The 19697-nt window shown below is 37.5% G+C and overlaps 1 protein-coding gene across 1 annotated transcript in view; it reads right to left on the reverse strand.

Moving 5' to 3' along the window:
• Window positions 1-760: 760 nt before the first annotated feature.
• WARS1 (tryptophanyl-tRNA synthetase 1) overlaps window positions 761-19697 on the reverse strand; it is a 20144-nt gene continuing 1207 nt past the window's right edge. Inside the window, exons 2-11 of the mRNA XM_005417883.2 lie at window positions 18152-18366; window positions 16858-17065; window positions 13421-13529; window positions 12461-12580; window positions 11883-12065; window positions 11119-11219; window positions 9779-9891; window positions 8545-8718; window positions 5070-5210; window positions 761-2935 (exon numbers count right to left, since the gene is read on the reverse strand). Of these exons, the coding sequence (XP_005417940.1) occupies window positions 2777-2935; window positions 5070-5210; window positions 8545-8718; window positions 9779-9891; window positions 11119-11219; window positions 11883-12065; window positions 12461-12580; window positions 13421-13529; window positions 16858-17065; window positions 18152-18265 (1422 nt within the window). The 5' untranslated portion in view covers window positions 18266-18366 and the 3' untranslated portion in view covers window positions 761-2776. The remainder of the gene's footprint in view (window positions 2936-5069; window positions 5211-8544; window positions 8719-9778; window positions 9892-11118; window positions 11220-11882; window positions 12066-12460; window positions 12581-13420; window positions 13530-16857; window positions 17066-18151; window positions 18367-19697) is intronic.

Consider the following 19697-nt stretch of genomic DNA (forward strand, 5'->3'; position numbering starts at 1 on the left):
GTACTTCACTACACACATCTCAACACACCTGGGTGTTCAGCTTCTGGTTTTCAGCACTTGACTACTTTATTTTCTGCTTTGTATTATCTTGACCTTTAGCTACTGTAATGATCACAGAACTATTTATTTTGATAAACCAGCTAGCTGAAGGCCAGCCAACAGAAAGAAGGTACCACATTTGCTGTGCTGGGTTTGCTTTGCTATATTGACTGCAGCTTGTCACATAGATAATTTCTTTCAGCAACAAAGTTGGTGGCCTTGAGGGAAAAAAAACTCTTAGAAGTCACACCAGGATCAGGTTCCATGTTGCTGACAGTTCCTGTTTGCTCTGACAATGCTCATGAATATCCAGGCAGGTTTCAGCTTTCCTCTTGGAGATTGTGGAAGCTCTGTGGGAAGCTATTCAGGATCTGTGCTTTTGCATAGAAATGGTGAGCACTGTGTTTCCAACTCAAGCACCAGTTTACACCAAAGCCACTGAGGTGTCACTGTAAACATCCCAGAGCTGGCTGCTGTGCACAGGGACATGAACATCCAGTTTGGCTGGGGACCAGGTCATCGCTGACAACTGACCTTTTACTGGATCAGTCTGGGAGCAGTCTGAAGTCTATCTGGAAGGAGGCTCTAAGGCACCCTGTTCCAACACTTCCAAACAAGGACCAGCTATATCAGGTGACAAATCAACACATAAAAAGGTAAGAAGAGAGGTCAAAACCAAAGCAACAGTAATTTAAGGCTTAAAAAAAAAGTAAAACAAAAGTAGACTTTTATCTACATTTTTATTACAGTGAGATGGACAAAATGAGCAAATTGAGGAAAATGTAATGAACGATGTCTGGTAACATTTCAGAGTGTTTTTGAAAGCTGCCTTGTCTTGACCTTTAAAATGACTCCTGGGACATAAACCATAATTACAATAGAGTCAGGAATTCATCAAGGCTCCTCTGAGAAACTGTACCATCTCAGAAGCATGTTGGTACAAGTTCCTCAGAGGACTTGAAAACAGTGGCTGTTCAGTAAACAAATACTTTTCCTATCACCTTCCTATCTAGAACTTTCAAAACATATTTCAATTGTTATAAAATAATCCATCTGCTTATCTAGAATAGAACACAGCACTGTTTCTCCTACAGCATATTTCCCTTTGGTGAATAACAAAATAAATTCTAAGCTAATGAAATAAATCTAGCAGAACAAATCTGCATATATTTTAAACAATATATTTGCATTATAAGTCTCTAAAAGCACTTTTAAAATCAATTTAAGGCTTATCTTTTATGTATGGCTAAAGATGACAAAGAGCAGACTGCAAGAACAGGAAGGTCATCCTTAAAGTCCAAAGTAATTAAGACTTAGCTTATTTATTACTGGATTTAAGCAGCTGCTTCTTCCCCCTAAGAATTGCTCCACTACTTCTAGAAAAAAAAAAAAGTTTTTCTACTCATTGTTAAGCCCTTGCTGGCACTGAGATGTTTTGCCTGTGGGTTATGAAAACAGTCTCTGGGAAACATTTTCACTAATTCACTGAAGTCAATGGCATTAGATTAGAAATGTCAGCTCACATAAACTGTAAAGAAAAAGACAAAAGCTAAGCCTTGCTATTTCCAGCACAAGTTTGAAACTCGTGTAATATACCTAGGTTTGCCTTGCACTTCTGCCTTTTCCTTGGCTCCTGGAACAAACATAACCAGGTTAACCCATCTGGGTTATCCACATCAAATAAAATCATTTTTGCTAGACTATACCTGGGCTAGCAATTTTCTGTTCTATACAAGACAGATCTAACAGCTTGCACTCAGCACTGCTCAGATCAAAACAAATAACTAATAATTTGGATTTTTCTTCCAGGAATCATAGTGAAGACATTGAAGTTCTTTTGAAGAAAGGAGATAATTAAATATTACATGAGGTATTTTAACAAAGTGTATTTTCTCACTGGCATACATCCTAAAATAAATATCCCTAGTTTAAACCTCCTGGTGCAGTGAAAGGGAACAGACAGTACTAAAACTATCCCTGTGTCCAGTGTGACTTCAATTTTCACATCATGATTTAACACTTGTTATTTATACTTAGAAACTAAAATTTGCATTTCTATACTATCTTCCACCTGAGAATATGAAGGACCTGACAGCTTCCTGATGACCTCCTCTTTCCAGAGGCACTCAGGTAAAAAGCTCCAGAAAAAAAGTACAGTGAGATTTCTGCAACTTGCCCAATGTCAAAGAGGAAGGTGACAGCAAGACAAGTCTGATATTCTTTCTCCAGTGTTCAACTCACAGATGTCCACTCTTTCTGTACTGATCCCACTTTGTAACATTCACTACTTTTTTGTGTGCAGCATGTTCTCAGCAGCCCAAGAAGACATACAATCTAGTAAACCAAGGTACAGAGTACAAAAGAAAATGGAGCTACTATTTATTACTTTTGAGATATGACCTCTTACCAACATATTTAAAGCAATTTCCAAGTTAGCCTTTATCATCAAATGGAAATTTTATTTATATTTTCAACATGAAATACATTAAAATACAATGTTGGGCTGACATACATGCTTTTCTGCAAGAGGGATCAATTCTGTCTTGCATATTCTGATTTTAAATAGATACAAGTTGTATTTTAAACTTTTTCTGTACTCTCCTGTTCATGATAATTTACTCATTATTTATAAAGCACCGATTACAGGCTGTACATAACTAGGGAGTGATGACACACAACAGAAGACAACAATTACTTGGCTGTGGATTATGAAGTGCTAAGTTACATACACATTTCTTCAAAATTCAAAAGCCAGCTTCCTTGGAGTCATGAACTGCTTCACAATTTCATCTGTGACCTGCTTCCTTCTCTCTTGATGAGCTGCTACCAAGGGCTGCATTGTTTCAATAAGTACCTTCTTCAGCTCCCCCGTGAGCAACTCCCCACTGGTGTAGGCCTGTCAAGAAAGTGTTGGTTGCTGAACATAGTGACATTCACAAAAAGACTCCGTGATCAGTATTTCTTTAAAAGACAGATCTGGATTACTTAAAAGTAAGTACATGCCTTAGAAAATTATCTGGTATCACTCTGAAAATGAAACTTGTAGAGTTGCTTGTTGCCTGTTAAAACATTAAGGTAGCTGGCCAACTTTGTATGTGACAAGTTATTATAAGGACTAAATAAACTACATTCACTAGTGTAACTAGGAAATCCTGTAATTATTTGCAGGAAATTGCAATTTTCCTCCCCAGAATCCTAGTTCAAATAAACAGTTTAAGCCATAATAATAGGTACAAATTCTCATATTTTCTTCTCATTGCATTTGGTAAGAGACTAGATGTGATTAAAATATCCTTTTTATAGCAAAGACACTCAGAATCTATGTTCACACTGTAGTCATAGTCACAGTTGGTAATCCATTCCATTGCTCAATACTGAAATGCTTTAGCTTAGAAGCACAGGCCAAGTTTATTGGTTCAGCCACATTTAGCAACCATGGCTGGGACAGTTCAGTATATATGATTACGTCCCCTCATCATCAAGCCATTTGTAACACCTGCTCAAGGTGTAAATGCTGCTGATGTTCACTGATCAAGAGTAAAATACATTAACAAGAACGAACGGAATTGCAATTTCAGGGTGTGGTTTGAGGTCAGGATGTTTGAGGTCTGTATGGGGGTGTTTAGCCTGGAGAAAAGGAGACTCAGAGGTGACCTTATCACTCTCTGCAACTTCCTGGAAGAAAGTTGTAGTCAGGTTGGGGCTGGTCTCTTTCACTAGGCAGCAACTGACAGAACAAGAGGACAGTCTCAAGCTGCATCAAGGGAAATATAGGTTGGATATTAGGAAGAAGTTTTTTAAAGAAAGGATGATAAAGTACTGGAATAGTCTGCCCAGGGAGGTGGCGGAGTCACCATCCCTGGATGTGTTTAAGAAAAGACTGGATGTGGCCCTCAGTGCCATGGTTTAGTTGAGGTGCTAGGGCTGGGTTGGACTCGATGATCTTTAACATCTATTCCAATCTAGTCCTTCTGTGAATTCTGTTATTTTTTTGCTTGTTAGTTTGTTACAAAAACACCAATGTTACTTTCTCTGGAAGTGTCCTCTGGTGCTAGAGGTGAAGCAGCTGCACTGAGGCTGCTACAGTGGGTGAGTTCATGTTTTCTACCCAGGTTCTGAGGCACCTCTGCAGTGTTGCTGCAAGCTGTGGGCCAGGCTTTGTGCTCTGCAGCACAATCAGGCTGACACTCCTGCAGTGAATGGAGATCAATGAAAAAAATCTCTTTAAGTCAAATGCGCTTCAGGTTTCCATAAGGAATTTACAACAGCACAGAAAAGAGTAGCTATCCAACCCTGCTCTTGTGTGGGAAGGAGTAGAGGGCTGGAGAAGAATCTGCAGGTCTTGATTTCCTTGCAGCTGTTCCCAGCAGGAGAAAGCTGATAAACCAATGTGACGTGGGTGTTATCTACTGCAGCTCCCGCCTTCCAGAGAAAACACACCACCTATTATTGGTGAGGAAAGGAAGGGAAGTGGCCTGCTACCACTCCTGGGGACAGAAGTCTGCCAGACAGGCTTAAAGAAAAAGCAACATATATGAAGCAGTTTTCGCCTGGGATCAATGAATCAATTCCTCAGAGCTATTACATTTCTTTTGACGATGATAAAAAACCAAAAAGCAGCAAGCTTTAGACATGAGCTTTTGTAGTTTCGCAGAATGTTTAGGTACTTTACAATAAGGAACATCCAGAGTGTATTATACAATTAAAACAACACCAATCCCAAGGTGACCTCATTTGAAAGGTAGGGAAGATACTGTCCCACAGAGTGTGGGAGATTCCTGTGAAAACACTGGGGATTTTTTATTTTAAATGAGACAGATTGGCCTGTGAGAAAGAACACTGCAAAGAAACAAAAACTGAGATACTAATACTGAAACTTGAAAGGGATGGAAGGCATGAGAATAACACCAAAATTACCTTCCTGGAGAAGATCCTCAGGAGGATGGAGCTACATCTCTGTGGAGGGCTGAGGCACAGCTTTGTCCTCAGAGCAGGGAATGAATAACCCTGTGAGCAGTTTGGTTACTCACCTGCTTCAGCTGCTCGAGCCTGTCATCATCTTCCAGGAAGAAAGTCAGGTACATAAAGGACACGTCAACATCACAGTTGCCTCCGTACTTCCTGTGCTCCTCAATGGTGTCCCTGCCTCCCGAGAAGGCGTGCTTGTTAATCTGAAACAGCAACAGGAGCTTGTTAATCTGAAACAACACCAGCAGCTTGTGAAAATGAAATAACACCAAGAGCTTCTAATCTGAAACAACACCAGCAGTTTGTTCATCTCAAACAACACCAGAAGCTTCTAATCTGAAACAACATCAGCATCTTGTTAATCTGAAACAATACCAGCAGCTCCTGCTGTAATTCCCACCACAATCAGGATTACTTCATTGCAAACAGAGATGTGTCATGATCCTCCAAATTCTTTACTTAGGATTAGCTGAGGAATGAGTGGGACAAGTTAAAGCAGAGCCTCAGGACTGAAAAAAGGAGGTCATTAGAACCCAGCAGGGAAAAAGGGCTGTACACATACTCCTCAGACTGCATAATCAGAATAAAAATAAGTGAAAATTAAAAATAATCTACCCAAGACCCAGGAAAAAAAGTTTTAAGTCCCTTTTGCTGAAGGTGTTGGATAGAATTTGTGCTTACAGAAAATGTACTTCATGTAACAAAAATTAAGATATTCACTTTATCAAGAAATTAATTTTAGAAGAGATGAAGAAGGCATGGAAAATCCTGCAGAAATCCTTGAGATAACCTTATCCCTTCTTGTGGAAAAGAAAAACATGAGAAAGCAAAGTTAACATTACAAAAGTCTGTCTAGAATGCTTAAAATCAGACCAATGCTCAATTGTTCAGTCTAAAAATGGAGTATTTGCTGACAGCCTCCCTCTTTTTAAGCATAGTTTCCTATAGGCTGATGAACTACTGAACAGATGTAATTGCTAATCCCATTCCCAATAAATTCAGAAGCCACTGGCCTATTTTGAGCATTTATACATATGTAGAACTCTCTGAGGATGCTAATCTTCCCACAAATTTAAAGAAAATAAATTGCTAAGAGGAGGAAAAAAAATTTCTTAACCATATGCTGAGCTTCCATTTAGCTCCTGTATCTTTTGAGATACTGTTATCAACCTGCCAAGAGACACATTTGCATATGAAGTAGGGTTTTTTTAGTTCTGGTATCCAGGAGCTGTTGTATATTTACAATTTATGAACATTCCTATTATCTGTATAGACTGTCTAGTGCTTTTTTGAATCTCTCCAACCACCAAGTTACAGATGAAGTCTTGTGGCAACGAACTACAATCAGAAATCAGGCACTGATGAATATTTTAAGGCAATGAACTGCCATCTGCCACACACATCTATTCTTATATTGTAGGGCAGCCTGAATAGCTGTAAAATGAAGTTTTTACATACTCTTCTGCACTGACCTTCCTCAGCACTAGATTTTGCAAGCCTGTGTGAAATTTTTTCAAAGCCTTTTATCTCTACAGTTTGTGGTTCTTCCTAAACAGAGAAGGATTAAATAAATACAACACCAACAACAATGTCAGGTGAAAGCAATTTTTTGTTGAAACACAAAATGATTCCTTTCCTAATCTCAAATTCATTTTTTTACATATTCTGGCATTTACTAATTAACTGAGGGTTTCAGTGACCCATCCATAGTGATGCACTGATCTTTTTCCCCCTGAACTTCTCTGAATCCCTCAATATGTCTGTAGACATAAAATCTAACTAACACTTTATAGGAAAACAAATAACTGAGTTGTAATTTGCTGATAGGTACAATAAGAAGAGTTTATTGAAATGCTGTCACTCATCTCATTAGATTACTCAGAATTCTTTTAGCCATTCCCTATACATAGTAATTTTTTATCTTCTGTAAGTTTTGAACCTCATTAATTAGCAATGCATCAATAATTTGAAAAATGCTGTAAGCAGTAATTTTTTTTGTCCAGCGTAGCATTTTCTTTTTAACCTTCATTCATGACCAGAAGTCACCTTTCCTAATATTTTTTTTTATTTATTTGCTATAACAGTATTTGGTCTTTCTCTAACGCTGTATTTCCAAAAATACTTGTTTCTGATGGGCTTCAGAAGCTGAAATAAATCTCAGCTTGTCCTCCATTACTCAACACTTTACGTCATGTTCAGATTCTCCTTTATGCCTTTTATATTCCAAGTACTAGAATTATTTTTTTATTTTTTCAAGTAGTTTAAAGACAGTAGAATTAGGACTTATGAATGTGGATCTCATTGCAGATCACAAGTTACTTGCCAGGAAAAAAACATGGAAGAACGTTACCAGTATTGCCATTAACCATGTATTCTCTATTCTGAAATTACAGCTTTTTTTTTAAAGCAGCTCTGCAACTGTGCAAGTTAACTGGAATTATTGTAATCCAAACACATGAAGAATTCCAATTCTTCAAAACAGCACTGCTTAATCAGTTTCTACAAGAGAATGAAGCATTCTGGGGTGGCTGTCAAAGAGAATTAATCCAAGCCTGCCCAATAGAAACATTAACATGTTTTCTTCTTGTTTGAACATTTATTTAATGCCTGGTTTCATGCCTTCAAATTCCTTCCCAAGGACTGATTTTCATTTTCTTTAAATACCACAACACAGGTGAACTTTTGCAAAACTACATCATCTGACACCAGATAAAAGCAATCTTCCTTTGAACTTAGAAACAAACTAGGAACATACTCAGAAGAAAATACCCCTTCTGAGTTGCAATTCATCATAATGTTTATTTGGAAATTGGAGTGAGCAGATTTCTTTGTGAATTGGCAGCAACAGATTCTCAAGCAGCAGGAAAGGTCTCACCTGTGTTGTAACTAACACCATGCAATGTTTGGTGCACCCAGCAAGGAGAGGCAGTCAAGAGAAAGAGTTGTGTATTAGGTTTACATCATGGCCTGTCAGATTGCAAAACTATGCAACATAATATTTATTTTAATAGCACGAGCCTCCACAGCTCTTATTCTTACACCACTGCTTTCCAGGTATCAGAAAAACAAACATGTTTTGTACACTATCCTAGCTAATATTTGTACTGTCAGACTAGCTGGTAAGGCAAAAGATCATATTTGATAGTTCAGCTAAATTTGCATAACTCAGTCAATTTCTGAAGATGCTTTGCCATGAAATGTATGGAAAACCCAATTCACACATGTTCAAGGAAAACACTAAAAACTGTCACTGTAACCACAAGGACCTCTGAAGGCAGTGCCAGACAGCTGAGGGGGAATCAAAGGAGTGTCAGGTGGAGCTGTGGGCCAACCTCTGCAGCACTTTCTGATGAAGCTGGAGACTACACTACCAATATGGTACCTGTAGACATGGCTCAGTGGTGGACTTGGCAGGGATAGGTTTATGGTTGAACTCCACAATCTTAAGGCTCTTTCCTGACCCAAATGACTCTATGACTCCATGACCTCTCCTTTTTGTTGCAAAGCTTCATTCTATCAGGTTTCACAGGTCCTTACCTTTGTCTTGATTTGCTTGGGTGTATCAGTGAGGAAGATGGAGGAGTTTGGGTCACTAGCACTCATTTTGGTCTGTGCTCCTTGTAGGGCTGGGAAGAAGACTGAGTGGAGTAAGGCTGGTTTAGGCTGTCCAATTCTTGGTGCTACATCGCGGGTCATTCTAAAATAAGGATCCTAAAACAACCAATAAAAGCACAGAATAAAGTTGAAAAGTGTGATTTGAAATAAATTCTGATTGATGCTGACTCATTCATGCCATAAGAAGTGATGCCAAAAAACCAAAAACTGAAAAAAGCAAACCATGAAATATTCCAGAACCTACTTTCAATCCAGTTAATTCAGAACACCAACAAACAAAATCCCCTTTTTTTTCCTTTTCCATAGTGTTGTACACTCTGATTCCCTTAAGTAATAGGCATATTTACAAAATTTTACATTAATTCAAATAGTTGCTAAAACTATGCTTAATATGCCTGGAGATGGATGCAGCCTAAGATGAAAGCTTTCTCCCAAAGCATTTGAACAACCAGCAGAGAATCTGAACTAAATCAGCAAGCAAGCTGGCAGTGCTGTGCTAATGACGTGACTTAAACCAAAGTGAAATTTTACTTCATAATATTGTGGCTGATTAATTTGATTACATCATCTTCCAGTGTCTGTCCCTGTGACTAAAATAGCCAAAGATTCAGACAGTGCAGGATGTGATTCCTAGAAATACCACTTATTTAAAGACAAGACCCTATTACTCTCATTTGAATCTGATGTTCTTTCAGTTCTCTAAATCTGAATTGTTAAGGTTCTGCAGCCTTTCTGGCAAACTATTTCAGTGCTTCTTTATTCTTACTGAGAGAGGGTTTTTCCCCATGGTTCAACAGAAATCTCTTGTGCTGCAAGTTGAGCTCATTCCATCTTGTCCAAGTTACCATGGAGATGGCCAAAAGTTTCTTCCTCCCCTCATGTCAGTGGGCTTTTGTATAGATGTTACAGTCCTTGCTTTCCTAGATGTCAGCTCAGTGTGAATGGAGTTGAGATCAAGAGAGATGCAAAACTGGATGAATACATGATTGCTGGGTTAAGCCTTCATCTTTTCATCTTTTAGGTCTTTCAGTTTCTACCCCAGAAAGGTGCCTGCAGGAATGTTTTACAGATGCCTTGAGACACCACCATGAAGCCTGAATGGAACAATATAAAACCAAATCCATGAAAACCAAGTTAAGCAATATGATTTTCTTACCTGGTCAATAGCACATGGGATAAGACACTGAATATTCTCCTTGCCATTGAATATCTGTGGAAATGATGAACTGAAGGATGGAGCAGCTTGGATAGCAGGAAAGCTGATCTTACCTAAAAAACATGTTTGGAAAAGCTAAGCAATCAACAGAAGCAGTGATAAATAGAGAGAATTTTTTGCAATATGTAAAATGCACAAGTGAATTATCCAAATACTTAGCTGAAGACCAAGCTCTATCTTTATCAAGCTCTGCTGCCTTATCTGAGGAAACCTTTTCACCTTTACCTTCTGCAATGTCAACAAACCTTCAACTGACATAGAAAAGACAAGCTGGGACCACACTGACTTCAGAAGTAGTTCATCACTGCATAATCTCTTGATCATTGAACTATTTACCCTTTCCAGGAACAGAACTGACTAAGCTTTCCATTTTTTTCTTTTCTTTTATTTTTTTTTGTGAGAGAATTGCTACAGCCATCACATAAGCTTCCCTCTAAGATCTTCAATCACTGTTATAATCATTTTGTACTCATGGAGCATCTCAGATTGCCCAGTTTTCTTTTTCATACAGGGCTTAATCCGAGTGTGGCCAACCTGGAGCTGATCAAAATCCTATTGGAACAGACAGCAAGTGCTGGACTTTTACACATATGTGATGAAGTCATAATCACAATACCATCCTTTATCAGAGCACTGCTAAAGCAAGTGGAAACCTGTTCCTTGGTTGCAGTGAAGGCTAAAGTTGTCACTGGCTTAATTATTGGATGAAGAATGATGATAATGCTCAGAAACATCCAGGATTTAATGTCATTTTTACACAGAATCTTTTCTCTTGGCCATGTAACAGAAACTGCAATTGCAGTGAAGTATATGGGAGACTTGAGTTACCCAGCACCCTGATAATTTAGGCTATTCAGCACCCAACTTTTTTCATATATGTAAATGCCTATGTGTATTAATGCAACCTTTTCTGGCAAGTTTCTTTACAAATTTGGCATAGAACTTTCAAGGAGGTAAGATTGCCTATAGCTCCAATCACTGTAACAAAATAAAAAAGAAAATATAAGAAAGTCGTTCTCTGTTTTGGACTCCTTAACGTTTGTGTTTTGTACTTTGTTCTTACTTAAGTCAAAAAGGTAGAAGTTATGCTAGAAATTTCATTGTAAAGTATGTTCTATTCTGAAGGAACATCAATAACATCAGAATCTGCCTAGAAACATAATCCTGCTTTTTCTGCCTGTTTCATGAGTGGCACACTAATCTCTTTGAACTCTTATTTAAAATAGCTCAAGTGAAAGTGAAAGCAAGCATTGTTTCTTGTAACTAGCACAATTTCCTACCAATGCAATCACTGTCTGTGAAGCCAAAGATTCCTTTCACTTGGTTAAATGTGACATGCTTCTGAACTTTGACAATGTTTTTGTAGAATCCAGCACTTGTCCTGTGAGGAAAAAAAAAAGTGGAAAAATAAAATGAGAAGAGGAGGAGAGTGTATGTACAAACTTTGACTGCAAAAGCTGAGAACATCAAAAAACTTGGATTAAGTCTCACAGTTTCAGACTTTTTGTGGCCCATTGAGATGATAATTAGAGAATCATTCAAAACCAGGAATTTTATGCCTTGAAAGTTTAATTTATTCTTCCCTTCCCCCAGTTATCACTACAAACATTCTTCTTTAAACTTCACTCAATGCTGTATTATTAAAATAATTGACCAAAACAAGTTGCTGCAATGCCTTCTGTTAAAGCCAATAAACTGTAAACACATCTGAAAGATTTTGATACCATCTTAAGCAAATCAATCAGGAAGTTTCTTGGTGGTTTAGGTATTTTTACATTTCTGTTGGTTTAATATATTTTTCATCATTTACACATTGCACACACAAGTACTTGTTCATATGTTATACAGAGAATGACAATAATAGATATAAAATGTTAGATAGTAGAAAAAATAATATGCTTCCATTTCAAGTACTACAAAACTTGTCCTGAAGCTTTCAAATTTAGACACACTTATTTATAAGTGTAGTCAAAGTTAGAGGAAAAATACATGGAAAATATAGACACTTTTTTCACTATACTGCTCAAAAGAAATTCATACTTACCCTAAATAGTCTAAATCCGAAAATATAAAGGTTTTATTGATGTCAAAACCACATGCAATGATGTCTTTTGCATTTTCTCTAGCATATTCATATGCCTTCTCAATTGTCATGTCCTTCCAAAGGTATTTCTCATCATCAGTTAACTGTATTACCAAGGGAACATCAAATACTTCTTGAAGCCACCTAATAGAAGCAGACACGTTTTATCCTAAATTAAGTTAAAATGAAGATGTAAATCACGCAGCTAAAATATTTTTATATAGTTAAACAGTATGTGGAGAGGTCTGCTCTTTTCTTTGTATGCATATGCAATTATATTTAGGTGAAGAGCTGTTTTTAGGGACAGTAGAAATTCTAAGGAGTGCCACATGGCTAAGAGAGTAAGGAAAAGGGCTTTATGGTGATGCAGGGATTGTGATCATTTCAGTGAAAAGGTAAGACTGAATTAAGTTCATTAATATTCACTTCACATAATCAGATCTCTTTGCAATGTATCATTTTGGCAGTTTCACAAGCCATATTTAATGTTTCTTTTGAAAAAAATGCTTTGATGAATACAACTGGTAGAAACAGCTTACTTTGTGAACAAAAATGGGATGAGATGACCAACATGCATTGCCTGAGAGGATGGCCCTCTGCCTGTATAAAGGTAAAAGGGCTTCTTGTTTTCATAAGCATCAAGTACTTGGTCCATATCTCTAGAGAAAAAAACAGAGAAAACAAGATACAACTCTTTAGCAAGAAATATCTACAGTAAAATGCCTTTATTCAAAATCTGAGTGTTTTTAAAGCCAAAAGTATTGATAAATAAATTACAGTATGTTAAAGGTCCTAGAAATAAGAAAGTTCTTGTTAATTTAAGAAAAGCATGGTCTCCTTCAGTCTTCATGGGGGAAAAAAACTCAAAGAAAAATTAAATCAAAAGTGAAAATTTGATGTTGAAATTGTGCAGCTTTTAAAATTACTTCACTGGATAATAATCTCCAGAGCCTAGCAAAACAGCCAGGGATAGGTTCTCAAACAGGTTCAACCAAGCAGCTTAGCTGACTCTGGTGGAGGTCATGCCCTCAGCCATGCTCAGGCCCTTCTGTGCAAGCTGCTGGTGCCACAGCCCAAAAGGCCCTGTGTGCTAGCATTAAACTGTGAAGGTCACTGGCAAGCTCATGCTTAGGATTACTCCCTGAGCCCTTTCTGCACCACAAACAGATGCATGGGAGCCCTGCTGAAACCAACAGTGGCACCTGGAGTTCTCTGCCAGGCCACTGCCTCTGGCTGCTGACAGAGAGACAACATGAGCCTGCACTCTGAGCACATTTCTTCAGTTTGGGGTTCCTGAGGACACATCACAAACCCACGCAATCAAGAGTTTCAAGTGTTGCCAGGGAAAATCTGCAAGAGTTGCTAATTTCAAATGGCACAGTTGGTTTGCCTTGGCATAAAAGCACATGGTTTTTGCTAGTTACAGGCTTCTCCCAATAATTCTTGCAGGAAGTCTGCCCAACAGAACCTTTTGAAGTTTAATAAAAGAAAAAACTCACCTGTGGGAAAAAAAGATTCCTCTACGTAGAAAGTGGTGAGGTTTTTGCCCAATGGCTCTTTCTATTCGATTTATCAGATCTGTGTCAATTTTACTGCTGCCAAAGCGAACTATAATCATAAAATGTTAAAAAAAAATTAAAATAAGCACAGCATAGCTACAACCAGATGTTGGAATACCAAGAACATACCAATGCAGGCTAAGACATCTTCAAGTCAAAAAATCAAAGTCAATTTTCCTGATTCTTGCCTGAAGACCCAGCAGTCACCCCCAGTATTATCTCTATGCTAGGAGGCTCAACTCACTAAAACATGCAGTATTTCTCCATCCACAAATTACTGTAATTGCAGTCTCCTTACAGCAGAAGCATTGATATTCCAAGCAAAACACAAGAAACACATTCAGATCACCAACTTGGCCTAAGCCATACAATAAAAATGTACAATAAAAAGAGGCTCTGAATGTTTCTCTTTTGATGTCCAAATTTTGTGCTGTCAGCCAACATCTTTTGCTTTCACTCAAATGACATCACCAAACCCAAATACTCTTCTGCAAACTTAATTCTTCTTTAATATGTATATGATTACAGACACTGCTCCCCTCAAGAGGCTTGAAAAGGAAATGCATAATGTTCTTCATGGCAATCACTAAGACTTATGACTTGGTGGTTTAGGAAAGGCTGTGATAGAGTAAAATAGCAGTATTTTCCCCATTCCCAGTAATTTTGGAATTTTAACAATCAGGCCAGTGCTCTATAATTTAAATTTGTTTGAAAAAAATCTGTCTAATAATCTACTGCTTGCTACTATTCTGCTCTATTCAATACTAGAATTATTCAGCATTGCACTAATGAAATGCAAAATGCATCACAAAATGGCAAATAATAATCTGAAAGAATGCTGAAAAGAGACCAAATGAGCATGAAAATGATTCAGCACATCAACAGCAACTGGCAAGAGGCTAATCTGACATCAAAAGAAAACATGAAAATGCCCTGGATTAACTGGGACTGGCTACCCTAGAAATATTTGTGTATTGTCACAGAAAGTGATTAGAAAAGCTCTCTGGGGTATAGAACACTTCACTGGAAATGCCTGAAGATCTTTATTAAACATTTACAGGTTGCACAACTCCCTTTTCTTTGCCCATGTTCACCTTTTCTGTTAAAATACAGATAATTTTTCCCTACCTATTTCCCCTTATTTGAATGTTCAGAACATCTTAGGCTGTCTGCTCACAAAGAACCTGCCTGTCCAAACAGCTTCTGACAAAGTCTCTGCTCCTAAACAAGCTTTAAAAAAATTCCCAGTGTGCTGTTCATCACTGGTCTTCTAGCTTTTACCAAAATACAGCTTTCAACTCACTGTGCAGAAGTCCTGAGAACTGCCATTTTTGCAGTTCTTCATGCACAGCATATTTGCATTTGTTGAAAATTCATTGTGTACTTTTCCTCCTTGCCACTGCCCTGTTATAACTACATAGAGAAATATATACTCCAATATTTGTCACACAGTAACTCTGGTGACCAGGCCAGTCTCAATGATCTCTCAACAGTCATGACAACAGGGAGAGGCTCCTGGAGGCTGGAAGAATGCAAATGCCAATCCTACCTTAAAGAAGGGCTAGAAGAAGGAATTGTGGAATTGAGGTGGACAGGCCAGTCCACCTCACCTCAATCTGAAGCAAATAATCCTGGAAATCATTCCCAATCATTACATTTCTAGGGATGTTCATATCTAGTACTTAGCTGACAGAACCCTTCTTCCCAGAATATCTTCAGGCTGTTTTGTCGTGCCACCATACACTTAAGTGCACATCTAGGACAAGCATTTGAGAAGGAGACCTCTTTCAATTCACACACTGCTTTCATTTTTTATGTGTTTGATTAAACATAAGCACAGTGGCAATTTTCTCAGGTACCACTAGTAACAGATTATAGTGGCACAAAAATTTCCCTTAGGGTAGGAGCTATCCAATGTAACAACACCTTTAATTGTTATTTTTAAAAAGGGAAGGAAAAGAAGGAAGCTTATCAATAACAACCAGCTACTGCTTCATATCCTGAAGTGGCTAGGCTAGCATTCTGCTCTGAAACATTTCCAACACAGCACTTAGAACAAGCAAAATGACTAATTTATCAAATTCACTAATCTGAGAGTAGTGTAAAGAAGTAAAAACCTGTTAGGCTAACCCACACTCTGAGGAAGATGAAAGGTCTTATGTACAGAGTTACAAGAAAAAAAGGGCATGAACTGATTTATGGTAAGTACTTTTTAGGAAGATCCTGAGATTGTGCCATCACAATTGTGCAATTCTTCCTTTTCTAAAATGCTCAGGACCTCTCCTTCCAAGAAAAAGAATCCCAAATCACTTCTCTGTAACTCTTATGCAAGTAACAAGATTATGAGAGATCTTTTCCATTTCCAGATTCTAATAAATATATATTTTTCCTTCTCTCACCCTGACCTATATTTTTCTTTGCACACTTCTCCCTTTCCCATTTTCTCTCTCCTGTTACTTCCTGCAGACTCAGCTAATGTGTGCATACATTTGACACAATCTCTCAGTAACATCACAAAGAATTAAAATAATGCTGACACAAGCAACTGTCCCAAAAGCAAATATGATTACTGCAACATAAGGGTGTATGCTCTACTGTGAGCAAAAACTACTAAGCAGACCTCAGCAATGTAAACTGAGGTACTAAACATGAATTGAAGATTGACAATAATAAAAAAGGAAAAACAGAGAAATTAATGAATAGTTCTCTCATTTGTTTCTATGCTAGACTCAAACAAGTTATTAAAACAGCAAACTGTAAAACCAATAAGGAAATTACCTTGACCTCTGTTTCCTAAACTACAAAACTTTGCAAGTTTTGTAATAACCCCATCTGAAACATTCTCCATTACACTACATGTTTTTGAATGAGCTGCAACTCCTTCACTGCAGCCAGCACTTGGCTGCCTGTAAGTGTGCCTTTGTAAGAAATTACTAGACTTAACAGATTTCTGCATTAGTTTTGGACCATTCCTGCCCTCTTTAATCTATAAGTGATGTGAGGAGTGGGTAGGAAGAATCCTTCAGGCTGGTGAAAATGCTCTTCTGCATGCCAGTCACTGAATACTCAGTCACAGTGTCTTCATTAGTGTAATTTCTAATAACAGTCCTTACACAAAAAAAGAAACCACAGTAAAACTTAGACTTTGAACTTAAAGGTTCCTTGCAAAGTATTTAAGTCTTTCATAGGAAATCTCCACCTGGGACATTTTCATCTCTTACAGCAAATTCTTTAGACATGGAAATGCTAAGATTAGACATAAATTAAATGTTACCTATGATGTTTTGATCTGGATTTGTTATGATGCCTTGCTGTTTCTGTGGTCATTAGGATCACTTTACATAAATTCCTTAGTAGCAGTGAAGGAAGAGTTATACCTATGAGCTTGTCATAATCCACGCCTTTAGCATTTGATGTCTGCACATTCCAGGGATCCACTAAATCCTCATCCTCTTCTTTAGTTGTACCATTGTTTATTAATACAAGATCTTTTGGAGGCAAGCCTGCCTGATAATCTTGTCCTGTTGTTGTTTTATATGACAGTTTTAATGATAAGAGCATCCTCACTGCTGCATCAATTTCATCCTGAATAAAGGAAAAAACCCAAACAACTGTTTGCCTTAATGTACTTAAAATAGACAATTACATTAATGTCCCAACCTTTCAAAATCCCACATCCATGCTTTGATCTGAATTGCATCATTAATAAACCCTAAACTCTATTTTATTTAAATGTTTTCAGCATCAATGTCAAGCGTAGAAGAAAAGCAAATACTTATTCATTAGAATATAAATCATCACCATTGGCAAGAGATCTAAAGCACCTCTGTCTTGCTTTTCAATTTCTGCCTAGGAAAAAATTGCTTGCTTGCCTTTCAGAGGTATAACAAGCTTAGCACTTTTACCATAAATTTCTAAAGGTATATAAATAAAATATAAATTATTATCTAATTTACTTTACAATGCTTTTAGTGGCTCACCTTAAAACAATTTATTCATTACAATTCATTGACAGACTGGAAGATACACTAGAACAAGAAGTTATGGTTATAACTTCTCTAATATAAAGCTATTGTAAAATCTCATGCAAGCAATAAATAGAACAACACTTTATTTGACTCCCAGTTTTCAAGGCTCTCTCCCACAGGCAATACATTAAGAAAGCCCATTTTAAAACTGAGCTTTCCTTGCCAAAATACTGATGACACAATAGGGAACCTGAAATAAATGGCAAATTACTAAATTATTTAAGGGAGTTTAAGAAGGAACTGTCAGTACAGTTACAGGAAGACATATTTGATAATGTCTACAATAGTGCCTGGAGAAAAAGATTTTCATGAACTATCTAAAGCCAGGGAAGAATGCAAGTGACATAAATTTACTTGAGAAATAAATGCCTTGGATCCTGTCACATGGTATGGCAACTGGAGGAAGCAGATTTCAAAGTCTAGGGTTCTTGTTCTTCAAGAATAAAAACTTCAGTCTTGCCAGTGACTACCTGGCTTCAGGTATGCCACAGTTCAACAGTTCACAAAATGGACATGAACAGTTTTTAACAAGGGTTTTTCTCATTACAATGCAAAATAGATCTCAGAATGATAAAATTCTTCAGCTCTCAAAGACACACCTAAACTGAAAAAAAAATGGGCTCAAAATGTGAAATGCAAATACCTTTGGTGCTTTTCCTGCTTTCAGCGCTCTGACTTTCTCTCCTTGTTCAGTCACTCTTTCAAACAGCTGAAGTGGACTCAGAGACTTCAAATCACAGTTGGGGCTGTCAGCCATTTTGCCAGACTGTACAAAGATCTGTTTAGGTACAACTCAACTGAATTTATCCTCTTCCAGCTCTTTGGCTTGGAGATTCAAAACAGCAGCAACAAACAGAACTGCAGGGCAAACAGTAGTATGCTTTACTCTTTAGTGTAAGTCTTCAAGATTAGGTGAACAGAATAAGAAAATAAAAACGATACTGATCCCTAAAACATTCTATTAGTATCAAATTGATAAATGTGGAGACGTTACACAGTGAGCTTCAGTTTCACATAAAAATGGACAGAGACTGACAAGAGCACCAGGTAAATTTAGACCTTACTGTCTGTGTTGTCTGTCTACACATTTAACACTAGAACACCTTTTCAAAATCAAATTCCTGGCAAAAGAAAAAGAATTAAATATGTGTATATATAATTCAGAGCATCTCAAAACAACTGGTAGAGGCTATCTGATTCCTGATTAATGTTCCTGCACTGATACCCTGTCAAATTCTGGATGATGAGACTTCCATAACTACAACATGGAATTTTGTCTTAGCATTTTTAATAGAGTACTTCAGCCCAAAGAAAGATACACAAGAGCAAAGCTTAGTCATCATCTTTATGGTTTTCCTCCACAAGTTACAAAACACATTGATCATTGGTGAGAAATGTTGCTTTCCAAAGAATCCTTGGGTCAGCAGTAAGCTATAAATTTGCCTGTGTTTCTCAGAACTATGCAGGAGAAGTAACAGGAGATGGTTTAAGATGAGGAGATGGCTGAGATTAAGAACACAGCAGTCTGCCCAAGCACGCTCTGCCATGCTGTGCCCGTGTGAAAAACTCCTGACTTGCAAAGGTCTTGTCTCTCTGGAGAGTCTCCTTAGAAAATTCCTGATCCACTGCAGTGCATGGAGCACAGACTGAGTGTTGGCAAAAATTCATGTTCCTTTGGCTCCCTTTTCCCAGAATTAAAACAAACAAAAAACCCAACCAAATGAAAACCCACTAATGTAACAGCTGCATTAGCTGTTCAGCAGTATTTCAAAGCCTTCCTTCAACAAAATAATCAGTCTAATCACAACCTTGGCTATATGTACATAGTGCTTATTTAAGCTGCTACTGTAAAAAGCTTTCACCTGCCTAGCAAGCTTTGAAGGTTGATTTGGTAACCAGGTGGCTACCAAACCACATCTATCATTCCAGCTTTGTTTGCCAGCCAGCTGCAGTATTCCCACATTTCAGCTTCAGCAGAATACCCTGAAAAAGTAACTGAGAAGTGGATACATCCACTTGTTAAAGTAATTTGTTTACTCTGTTAACCCTTGGATTACCAGACTTAGATTACAAAATAATACTTAAGCTTTTAACCCAATTTGATCCCTTATAACTTGACTTTTTGCAGTTCTAAAGTGTGATTTTAAAAAAACCTAATTTGAAGCAGATCAAACAATTTTTTGATGCAT

This window comes from Geospiza fortis, unplaced genomic scaffold (assembly GCF_000277835.1).
Source record: "Geospiza fortis unplaced genomic scaffold, GeoFor_1.0 scaffold23, whole genome shotgun sequence".
NCBI lineage: Eukaryota > Metazoa > Chordata > Aves > Passeriformes > Thraupidae > Geospiza > Geospiza fortis.